General features: G+C 33.7%; 2 protein-coding genes across 2 annotated transcripts in view; both read right to left on the bottom strand.

Annotated features, from left to right (window-relative positions):
- LOC128559669 (uncharacterized) overlaps nucleotides 1-12,715 on the bottom strand; it is a 52,424-nt gene that overhangs the window by 12,209 nt on the left and 27,500 nt on the right. The gene's annotated exons all lie outside the window — the stretch shown is intronic.
- The window catches only part of LOC123546034 (uncharacterized), a 29,254-nt gene continuing 22,060 nt past the window's right edge, over nucleotides 5,522-12,715 (bottom strand). Inside the window, exon 2 of the mRNA XM_053551994.1 lies at nucleotides 5,522-6,175. Within this exon, the coding sequence (XP_053407969.1) occupies nucleotides 5,982-6,175 (194 nt within the window). The 3' untranslated portion in view covers nucleotides 5,522-5,981. The remainder of the gene's footprint in view (nucleotides 6,176-12,715) is intronic.

Here is a 12,715-nt window from a genome sequence, read left to right as displayed (position 1 = left end):
ATCCAAAGTGTAAATCAGATCACTATTTTTACATTAAGAAAGGGTATCAGTGTATCAATAAAATGAATATTAAAGATTGATAGGTTTCCTGCAAGTGAAAATATTATTGAAGAAAATAAAAACTGCGCCATGGTTAGGGTAAGAATTACCATGGTTACAAAATATATACATTGAAGATTTGATATACATTGAATCCGGTATATACCAGAGTCTGTAATATATCACAGGCGCTCCAGGTATACTTTTTGGCTGATCACTACCAAAATGTAAGCCTCCACAAGTAGTCCAAATAAAAATAGTGCTAATCTATCTTCTTTTCCTCGTGTCCTTTCTCAATAGCATCGTTGTTTTCTTTTACTCTACCGCGTTTCAGGATGTATGTGTAGCATTCTTTCGAAATCGGCATGTTCCTATCGCATGCTTGATAAAAGATGTTTTTTAGACGAAAAAGAGATAATTGCATCTACCCTAGTTTTTGTTTTTTTTTTTTTATACCAAACAAATAAGGTCTAACGCCACATGATGTATCGTGACTGATTTGTGCCATTTCGTTACGTCGTTCTGATGCAGTAACACATCGACACAAGTGGTTATTGTACCCCGTCGAACGTCGCATTTCTGAACGTTGCCCTGACAAACTTCGTCCAATCAAATGTCGCCCGGCCAAACGTCATCCCTACGAACGTCGACCCGGTAATCTTCGGCCCGGGTGACGTTCGTGAGGCGATGTCTGGCGGGTTGACACTCGACGGGGCAATGTTTAGCAGGGTGACGTTAAGAGGGCGACATTCAACGGGGCGTTGTAACAACATTTGAAGGGACGACGTTTGGCAGGGCGAAGTTCATCGGAGCGAAGTTTGGCAGGACAATGTTCGATGTAGCTACGTTCGACGGGGTGCAATAACGACGTGTAATGTATGGTAAGTCTACATCTGTGGCGAGCTGTTCTAAAGAATAGAACAGATTCGCGGAGAAAAACTGGTGTCAGAAAGCTAAGATTATATTCGTGGAGGAACATTTGGCGCCAGAATGCTTAGGACATGTTTCACATGCTTTTTTTTTAAATAATCAGCACCAATCTAAAACTGAAAAAAAGTATTTCCTACAGATATAAAAAAAAATCTAGCAGACAGAAGTTTGCCAAATTTTGGATTATGTAAGCTAGATCAAGGACAAAAATTACTAAACCAAAAAATTCTACCAATAAAATCTGGAAGCACCGAGAACAAGGCAAACAATGAAAATTGCAGACTCGGTTTGATTTAGTCTGTTCATGAGCAGTAATAGAAAATGCAACACTGCCCACGTCCCCTAGCACCGGCTTAAACAATATTCAATTTTCAAATCTAAATGAGTTGAAATCAATGATCAAGAAGGACCAGAAAATATAACAACCGTGTTTAAAATTGAAATATGTTCACCCCACCCACAAAAGTATTTTTTCACTACCCCACCCATCTAAAAAATATGATTTTTTTTTCTTTCATACACAACAAATTGCACAATGTCATAATTAATAACAATTTCATAATTAATTTTCTTACATTTCAATGATTGTCATATGCTGAATAATACTCTTATTATACTTTTTGAGATACGCGCGACACAAACTTCATGGCACTTTATGCATATTTTGACTAAGGCAAGGACCATAACTCTGGTCTAGCTGAGTCAATTCCCAAACGGAACCCCAGGTGCACAACTTATCACGCTGAATAACATACCTAAAATGATTCATGACCCAAGATCAAATACTTTTTGAGATACGTGCGACACAATTTTTCAGGCGCTTTACGCATATTTTTTACTAAGTCAAGGGTCATAAATCTGGTTTTACAGTTTGAATCTCAAATAAAATCCCTGCACAACTTCAAATGCTGAATTATATTCCTGTATGCTTACATCACTTTAGGCCAATATACTTTTTGAGATACATGCGACACAAACTTTTAGGCCCTTTACGTACATTTTTGACTGTCTAAGCCCATATCTCTGGTCTTACTATATGTAAACCAAAATAATTCCTCAGGTGCACAACCATACATGCTTAATAACAGTAAATTTACGATTTTCCGAAATTTTATGTAACTGTGAGTCGGCTGAATAATTACTCGGCGAAATAGTTGAACTTGGAGGTACAAAATGTTTTCGATTCGTGTAAAGTAGTTTCTGGGACACGAACTTCCCGAGACTACTCCTCCCATAAAACACCATCACACCAGCACCTTGTAAAGGCAAAGTTTGCAAATTGTCAATACATGTATTTGTTTTGCGCAAGAACGCTGCCGATAACAATGCACTTTCGGTGGCAAACCGTGAAAACTGCTTACCGTGGTTATCGCTTGCTTCGCGATTTAGTTGCGCACAAAATAATTTTAATGATGAACTCCTTTAATTAATGTAATGTTCTTGATATTCTTGTTGGTTTTAGCCAGATTCGCAGAGACCATGGTTTTACTTTTAGTATTAAGAAGAATAGTTGACCATAAGACATCTCTCATATTATTTATAGACTAGTCATAAGCTTACACTTCTGTCGACTCTCGCACTTTCTTGCATGCGGATAGGAGTTTCCGGTTATTTTTCGGTGCTCGAAAACTCTATCTTACACTTCAAGGTGTAAGATGACACTCGTGCTGCAAATGTCGTATAACCAACTACATTATTGTAGTAGTTTGATGCAGTAATTATCACATTACCGGATAAAAATCAAATACCTTGATTCCTCTTTTTTTCCTTATGATATATTTCTCGATTAAAAAGAACGTTATTTTACGAAACAACGATTACGTTTCACTGCAGATGATAGAATCTAAACCTGAATTATTACGTTGCTTTTGTATTTTCAACGTCATATTAATTATTAATATTTTTATTTGCTGCAGGAGGCTTAAAAAGGTTTCAAGCAGCACCTGTTTAGGAACAATCACATTCTCTAAGGTTTTACCGACTGTCACACAAGCATTCATATACTTGGCATTTTTGTAAGAATTGAATACGCCGATATCATTTTGTAAAACGTCGATTTTCGTCACTAGCCTTAGTTTAGCCAAATTCCTAAAGGTACAATAGTACTAAATAGGTAATCAAGCACCACTTCCGGGCTATTCGGATAACGGCGAAAAGAAAAAATCCTCCATTTTTTCCTAGTTGAAATGACATTTAAATGTTTCATGTAAGCCAGTTCCTTTTTTTATTTCACTGTGGACCCGTACCTGACATTTTGGTAGCATTTCAAGGAGATGCTTTGCTTTTAAAGAAATGTAAACAAATCTAATTACACATGTGTTCTAATTACACATGTGTTCTAATTACACATTTTAGCTGTCAGTTTGGAAGATATTCCATATAGTTAACCTGTCAAACAAAAAATATCTTTTAGAACATACATGACCCCTACGTTCCTGGGTGTTCTTTTGTGTTTTATAGGTCATTTAAGAACATATGGCTAGATATTCTTTTTCAATATGCGCCTGGATATGTGTTACAGCATTTTGGTAGCATTCCAAGGAGATGTTTTGCTTTTAAAGAAATGTAAACAAATCTAATTACACATGTGTTCTAATTACACATGTGTTCTAATTACACATTTTAGCTGTCAGTTTGGAAGATATTCCATATTGTTAACCTGTCAGACAAAAAATCTCTCTTAGAAGATACATGACCCCTACTTTTCTTGGTGTTCTTTTGTGTTTTATAGGTCATTTAAGAACATATAGCAAATTTATTTACTGCTGTATACACTAGAGTGTCCCAAAGAACAACGTCTAACAAAGAACATCTTTTTGTCCTTGGTGTGTGTCGAAGGTAGTTCTGCAGATCGTCTGTAAAGAAGCTTCTGCAGGCCCTGGGGCAAATTCCTGTGTCTGTTTAGATACCTGCGGCATTCTTTTTATTCTTTTTGTAATATACTTACGTTAACTTCCCGGTGGTTCTTTTTTGATAAAGGAAAAAGAATAGGGACTGCTTGAGAACTACAAAAATACTTAATCAATGCAGGTGATTGAGGAATAAATCGTTTGCGGGTTGCTGTGTTTCCATTTTAATTAACGTCTAAGAATAAATATAATGTATATGGTAATTCCAAGGTTTAAAATATTATTAAACAAACAAATAAACGGTAACGTTGAACCTGCCTTAGCCGTCACCTGTATTAAATAAAGACTTGCTTTAAACATCCGGTAAGCTAACTTCTCAAATTAACTCTTTGTTTTAATTTCAACTTTATCTCATGTAGACATCTGCCTTTAGCATCCAGATTATGTTTCTGCCTTATACAGACTTGACTGTATATAACTTCATAAAATGACCGTAATCGCCTTATTTGTATGACATTTTATTTACATTAACAATGCACGAATATACCTTAAATTATATATCTCGATATAAGTAGAAAACCAAAACGGTTATTAAAATGTGGAGTCTGGCTTACTTTTGCAGAAACAAGGCTAATTAACTTGCCAAACTAAATTTGCTTTCTCGATAATGAATGTGGCAAAAAGTACGAAACATTTTTAAAGTAGTTTTTAATTAGCCAAGAATCTGCATCTACCTCTGTTCTTAAAGTCATAAGTTCATCTACTTCTTCAATAATATACACAATGTCAATGATTTCAAGTTGTTAAAGTTCCGTAAAGCTTTAAAGTTTATGTTAAAAACAGCAGGCACAGCTGTCAAAATACATATTATATATAATTACATAGTTAAGAAAGCTTTAATTTCAATACTGCACTTGAAATAATAACGTTTATGTGTGTGAGTGGGGTGGGTGGGAGATGGGGGGTGGGGGGGGGAAGAGGGTAATCAAAACAAATGGATTTAATATTAATAGGGGCTAACCCATACATTTAGGCGAAAAATAATTTCTCTCAAAAATTCATAATAAATGAGTACTCTGGAAGTGACTAGTGACATAAATTGTTTGCAAGATATTTTTATAAGTGCAGAAGCAACGCTTTTAAACTAATGCAGAAGTTTACATTCTTTAATAAGTAACTTTTATTTTCACCCAAAAATATCATTTGTCAGATTCATATATACTTTCTAAGCCAAATTTCGTGAAAATGAACATGTTGAAAAATTTCACACAAACTGTGGGCGAGTAGCTTTAATAAGTACTCAAACCATTGACAGTTATTGATGCAAACAATTACTGAAAAAAGAAATTACATGGCAGCCACATTATAGAGAATGGTATTATGAGCGTTTAAAGAGAGTTAAATGATTTTGCGTTTGCGACCAGTGCCGACCAAGATCAGCAGGGCAGGCTTAGCATGGTCTGCACTGTTTGCCATTCAGTCAGTAAATTTTCAGTGAACACTCCTTTGAATAACAAGTGGTACTGCCCAAACTGAATGATGGAGCAGTCCATTTTAGAAATATACAGGAGGGTAAATGTTAGTATCTAGCTTTGTCTTTGAGGCGCAGTTTCCATACTTCTTTATAAACACGAATAAGGAAACCAATCTGACACTTCATACTGACGGTAAAGCGTACCAGAAATACCAAGGATAGACACCGGATATTATTAATTTATTAAAATATTTGTAAAGTTTGAATTTGTAACAGAATGTGTCATCATTTTGATACTTTTTACTAAACATTATAATTACAAAAATATCTTTAATCAATTAAAATGTCAGGAACAATATTTCAAATATGATTTGCGTATTCTTTGTTAAACATGTGGAATTTATACATGTATTGTTTAATGTGTTAATGGCCTTGTTGTTGCTGTTAAAGCAATTTTCTTCTAAATCGGTTGAATAAAACGACCAGAGAATGTGTTCCAGTAATTACTATCGTTCTCATCCAGTATGGTTCCTGAACTATAGCTATATACATATATAATCTTAATTTTTACATTCTCATTTTTATTAACAATAGTCATGGCAACAAAGCTGTGGCAGGAAAAGTGACTACTACTGGATCTATTTATCCGTGTTATCTTAAAAGGCTTGTCATTGGCCAATAAGGCAAAATCAATATCCTTTCCAGGCTGCACACATAATTGTACAGTAAATGTATAGAGCGGTAAATACACCATTCTCCTTGTTGTAAGCGTCGCCTTTATTTAAGATGATCTCTGTGAAAATCATTGTTTGTCCGCTTGTTGGTGTGTTATGTCTGGGACGTCTAGCAGAGAATGAAACGACTTCTGGTATTTTCACGCTCTCTGTAAGAACAAAATTTATAAATATTTGTTATGTGTTATTATATTGGAAACAGCTTTTTACTGTAAGAATAAAACTGATACATACTTGTATTTGTAAAGTGTCATTATACTGAAACATCATTTTACTGTAAGAAGTGTCAATTAAAATCATGTATAAAATACAACTGGACAAGAAAAGTGAAATTAACATTTTGTAACTTCGTAAGGTTTAAAACGATATTGCTCAATATCACTGATACGGAACAAGTTAAAAGAGTGAAATCGCCTCAGATTACCATGCTTATTCAAAAAGTGTTTTCTTTACATTTGTTCTGTGGAAAAAAATGAAAGCTAAACAGAATATACAAACAGCAAAATGCATATGAGAAAAAGAGATAATGAAACAAAACACTTTCAATCATTGCTAGAGGGGTCGGTAAAATAATTTATATAGCTTGAATTAATGGTTTATTAAATTGCAACTTTAACATAAATTCATGAAAATAAAAACCTAGAACAAATATTGCAGTTACTCCAAACCGCAAGCCATCGCCATCTTTACCGAAAGTAAAACAAAACGGTCAAACTGTTGGAAAAATGTTGCAACTTCAAAATAGGTTATTCCAAAAAGAACGTATTTTTCCGAAAATAAAATAGGAAAATATATAGCTTATGACAAATCATATTAAAGACAACTGTAACGGATATATTTGGATTATTACTTTTCTTGTAATATCGTAATTGAACAAGCAGTTATATTTGAGTGAAATTTGATTGATAGAACTTAATTCTAAGCACTATATTTAACATTTAGAATACTTACAGGTGTCATCTACCACGCCAAATTGTTGAAAGTTAGATAATTTAATAGCTAAAAAATCTGGTTCAGTATAGCATTTATGTTTAATAATGTTATTAGTTTTACTTTTTCCTATACATTAAAGAATTCGCATAACGTACAAATATGCAACCGACCAAGCTGCTTTTTAGATCATATACCCAGTTTTAACAAATATCAAATTACTACTCCATCGTCCACGGAGTAGACTGAAGAGTTTATAGTCAATTACTTTACAATCTTTATACAATGGTGAAACATCATGGTCCTAATGTCATTTTCATTGCATATCAATGATCTTTTCTCTAGACGCAAAATTAATGCAAGTTAATTAGATAAATGACACAAACCCTTTAGTTCTTTATTCAATCTTTCTTTCTCAGTCGCTAGTACGTTTAGTTCCTCTTGAACTTGTGTTTTTGTCTCTTGAATGGCAGTGTTTAAAGCTGTAACGCTTGCGTCTTTCATGGTCAGTAACGTTTTCTCCCATGTGCTTCTTTCTGTCTGCAGATTACCAAGAGTTGTCGTTACTTGGTTTCGAGACTCTTCAATTTCCTTTTTCATAGCTTCCACCGAAATTTCAAGTCTTATCAATTTTTCTAGGAGCTTCTCTTCATAGTGGAATTTAGAACAGTGTGGTTCCGAAACGCAAATATCAAAAAATTTCCAGAACAATGAAGCTTGCAGTGACTACATTCGTCAACATTTTTAACATTTTTGAGATCAGTTGTACATTGTGTTTGAACTAAAATTGTGCTTAGGTGTTCATACATTTATATACTAGTATGAACTTGTATTTGATACAATTTATACAGGTTGCCACGGCTTGTATTTTAGTAGGTGGTAGAGGGGATATGGGGAACATTGTAGACATATTTATTTTCTCTTTGCAAAATATTCTCGCCCGGCTTACCAGTGTGGTGAGAACGAGACCACAAATCGAGAGATGATGATTTGACCGGCGACAATACTCTAAATTAATTCGTTCTCCGCCTTTAAACAGGCGTTTTTTCGTTACTGGAGAAAAATAGTATACTGGATTGCTATAGTGCTATTGCTCAAGTAATTAATACTGTGTATTATTACAATGCACAGTAGATGTTTATGGCACTTGTTGTTTGGTTTGGGGTATATCGTTAGAGGCTCTTTAAGAAATCCTCATTGAATCGAAAATCGAAACATCAGCAAAGTATGTTCTTGCTATATAGTTCTCAAAAATATCTATAATCAAGTAGAACAACAGCTATCAGTAACGACATAAAAATGGGTACTTACAAATTAGCTAATTATTAGAATAATAGAAAGTAGGAATTACTCAATGTTAGGTGTTGTGTTATTGTATTTTTTTATTGCAAGCATCCAAGCATTAGAACATTTTTCATTTTATTTCATTTAAACGGCATAACGAATGCCTTTAGTTTACAATGACACATTATCATTATCATTTGACCTTGCTCAGTTTATACAGGGAGGAATTTTAACAACAACAACGACGACGACAACAACAACAACATTAACATTTACATATATATGGCTTATAAATAGATAGATATATACCTACACGTACATGATAAGTTTTGAGATACAAAACATAAAATACGGTACTTTTGCTATTATCTGTCCTTGTTTGCAATATCACAATATTTCGATCAGCTCTCAAGTGATATGCCTTTAAAATATATTTACAAATATTGACAGTTGTTTCCTTGTATTTTAACGACAATTTTTGTTTGAAGGTTTGGCGGCCATGAAATATTTGGTAACTATTTAACGTTAACAGCATCATACTTAGGTATACCATAAAAAAGGTATTTATGTTCTACAGCATTTGCAATACAATTTCTACACATTCAATTTCTTTTGTCATAAACAGTGATACATTTTCTGGCGATTTATTCTATTGTGGATTTGTTTTCACGTTATATACCCGGGTTAAAAAAATCTTTTAATAGAGACTTACTACAACACAGTTTACCGCACACTGTAAGTATCTGTAAGTATGTTTTTGTTGAATGTACGGTTGTACTTTCTTTGGGCAACTCTACTATGTGATAATTAATTTTGAAATTATATTTGTTTTATAATTTGACATATTCAAAAGATACACATATAAATTGTTATTATATTAAGGGTATGAAACAACTGAATTATATGACAGATGGGTTCAGTTGTGCAGATGGAAATATATAAATGGAAGATACGCCTTAAGCTGCTTCCCGGTTTGAAACCTATCTTAAAATTGCGATCGGGCTTTCATTGGGGTATAAAACTAAACATATACACTTAATAACGGCAAATGTCCAAGAATATTGACATATTTTTGTCGTAACAGTTTCGATTACACATTAGGGTAATGAGTTCTTTCCGGTCGCTATTACTTTCAATTCAACTTGACCGTTTGCTTTTGTCTCTTGGATGGCAGTATCAAATGCTTCAACACTTAGAGGATTGTCTGGCTGTCTGACTTTTCACTGCTCATTTAGAAAAAGACCTCTAAAACCTCTACAGGGCCTCGAAATACTTGAAGCAGTAATACAAATGTAATAATAAAATTCTTAAATGTTAGAACTTGAATCATGTTAAATGGTCCATGTTCAAACAATGATTGTCTTCAAGTATTTACTTGTTAAATCACTTAAATATAAGTATACACTTAAAGATTCAAATGAAACTTTGAAATTGATAATCTTTCTATACTAGTGATATCATCTTCAGATAAGAAGCAATACTATCTTATTATCAACCTCTCAACTTTTTGGAACAGACACTGTGGCGACTTAGAGGCATAACTCGTTTGTAATTAAATAGGTAAGACACATCAATGTATGTTGGTTTTACGGCGTACCATCATAGTGCAGGTTGTATGGTGCCAGACAGAACTACAAATTTTGGTTTAACATCTCATTTACAAAAAAAACAACCCCAAAACATTCGAAATAAAATTTTAAGATATGGAATTAAAACAAGCTGGAATAGCAGATAAACAGCAGAACCATGTGTTCAGACCCTGGCAGTCGTCTCTTACCATAATGCAAGGGCAGTACAATGGTTCCAATACTTTTGATACACAATTTTTCACAGAACTACATGGCACCGCTTCAACAAAGGTCTGTAATGACTGATAATTTTATATCGCACTGAAATTATGACTTTCATGTGTACTAACTTTATTTGTAGTGTTCTGGGGTTGTATAAAATAGCAGTCAATGTTTGCAGCAAATTTTGTAGTTTGTTACATTTTCTATGCATATTTCATTTATAATCTGACCATAATGTCTTTTTCATATGACAAGATATACACTGATTCCAAATCATGCACGTGTAATATGCGCAAATATGCAAAATGTATCATTCTTACGCATGTGATTAGCGCTTGAGAAAACGTTTCATTGACTAAACTTTTGGCAAGACAAAATGAATTTTGAACTCAGATTGGTTAATGAAACTTTGAAATTGATAGTCTTTCTATACTAGTTTTATCATCTTCAGATAATAAGCAATATTGTCTTATTATCAACCTCTCAATGCTGACTAGACATTATGGAACAGACACTGTGACGACTCAGATGCATAACTCGTTTGTAATAAAACAGGTAAGTCACATCACTGGATGTTGGTTTTACGGCACACCATCATAGTGCAGATTGTATAATACCAGACAGGACTACAAATTTTGGTTTAACATCTCATTTACAAAAACAAAACCAAAACATTCGAAATATAATTATAAGGTATGGAATCAAACCAACATCTCCAGCTGAAATCTCAGAGATACAGAAGAACCATGTGTTCAGACACTGGCAGTCGTCTCTTACCATAATGCAAGGGTATGACAGTGGTTCCAATTCTTTTGATGCACAATTTGTCACAGAACCACATGGCACCGCTTCAACGTACTGTAATCCTTGATAATTTTATACCGTACTGAAATTATGACTTTCCTGTGTACTTACTTTATCTGTAGTGTTTTGGGGTTTTACAAAATTACAGTCGATGTTTGCAGCATATATTAATAGTCTTATTTGTATGTCATTTTATTTACATAAACAATACATGAAATATAGCTTAAATTTTAAATTCTATATAAATAGAAGGCCAAAACGGTTATTAAAATGTAGAGTCTGGCTTACTTTGGCAGAACAAGAGCTAATTAACTTGCTAAGCTCTTTGCTTTCTCGGTAATGAATATTGTAAAGTAGAAAAAGTTCTTAAAGTAGTTTTAAATTGGCCAAGAATCTGCATGTACCCCTGTTCTTAGAGTAATAAGTTTACCTCCTTCTTTAAAAACGTACATAATGTCAGTAATTCAAGTTGCAAGCGTGAACAGTTAAAGTTTCAATACTGCACTTAACATTATACAATTAGAGCCATAAGGGTGGTGATTTAATAATTCATTCCACTATATTAAAGGGGCTTACCCAAACATTAAGCCGAAAAATTCATAAATTGACTAGTGGTATAAACGTATTGACATAAATGCTTGCAAGATACTTTTATAAGTAACCAAAACTATTGTGCAGAACATAGTGAACTGTGCAACGCTTTTGAAGTAATGCTGAAAATTTACATTCTTTTTGCATTTTTACCTTTGTAACTTTAATTTTCACCCACATTATCATTTTACAGAGTCATATATACATTCTAAGCAAAACTTAGTGGAAACGAACATGTTGAAAAATTTCACTCAAAGCGTGGGCGAGTAGCTTTAATAAGTACTCAAACCATTGACAGATATTGGAGAAAACAATCACTGAAAAGAAGAATTACAGGGCAGCTAAATTATAAATAATGGTATTGTGAGCGTTTTAAAGAGAGTAAGTGATTTTGCTTTTGCGACCAGTGCAGACCAAGATCAGCAGTGCAGACTGATCATGGTCTGCACTGTTCGCCATTCGGTCAAAACATTTTCGGTGAACACTTCTTTGAATGATTAGTGGTACTGCCCAAATTGTATGATGGAGCAGTCCATTTTAGAAATATAGCAGGGTAAATGTTAAGATCTAGCTTTGTCTTTGAGGCGCAGTTTCCATACTTCTTTATAAACACGTATACGGAAATCAACCAGACAGTTCATATTGATGGTAAATCTAACCAGAAAAAAAGTTTAGAAGTGATACCAAGGTTAGACCCTAAACATTATTAACTGATAAAGATATTTGAAAAGTTTGAATTTGTAAAAGAATGTGGCATCATTTTGATACTTCTTACTCAATATAATAATTGCAAAAATATGTTTTATCAATTAAAAATGTCAGGAACAATATTTCAAATATGATTTGCGAATTCTTTGTAAAACATGTGGAAATTATACATGTATTGTTAAATATATTAATGGCCTTGTTGTTGCTGCTAAATCAATTTCCTTCTAAATCGGTTGAATAAAACGACCAGAGAATGTGTTCCAGTAATTACTATCGCTCTCATCCAATGTGGGTCCCGAACTAGAGTTAGGTATAATCATGATGTTCACACTCTCATTCTTATTAACAATGGTTATGGCATCAAAGCTGTAGCAGGAAAAATAGCCAGTTCTGTATTTTTGGATCCGTGATTTCTTAAACGACTTGTCATTGGCTACGAATGCAAAATCAAAAGACTCTCCAGGATAGACAGAGAATTGTACATTAAAGGTATATGCGCCAGTATAAGGAGCGGTAAATAAACTCTTCTCTTTGTTGTAAGCGTCGCCTTTATTTAAGATGATCTCTGTGAAAATCATTGTT

This window comes from Mercenaria mercenaria, chromosome 9 (genome assembly GCF_021730395.1).
Source record: "Mercenaria mercenaria strain notata chromosome 9, MADL_Memer_1, whole genome shotgun sequence".
Classification (NCBI taxonomy): Eukaryota; Metazoa; Mollusca; class Bivalvia; order Venerida; family Veneridae; genus Mercenaria; species Mercenaria mercenaria.
This window is presented reverse-complemented; position numbering and strand designations above follow the sequence as displayed.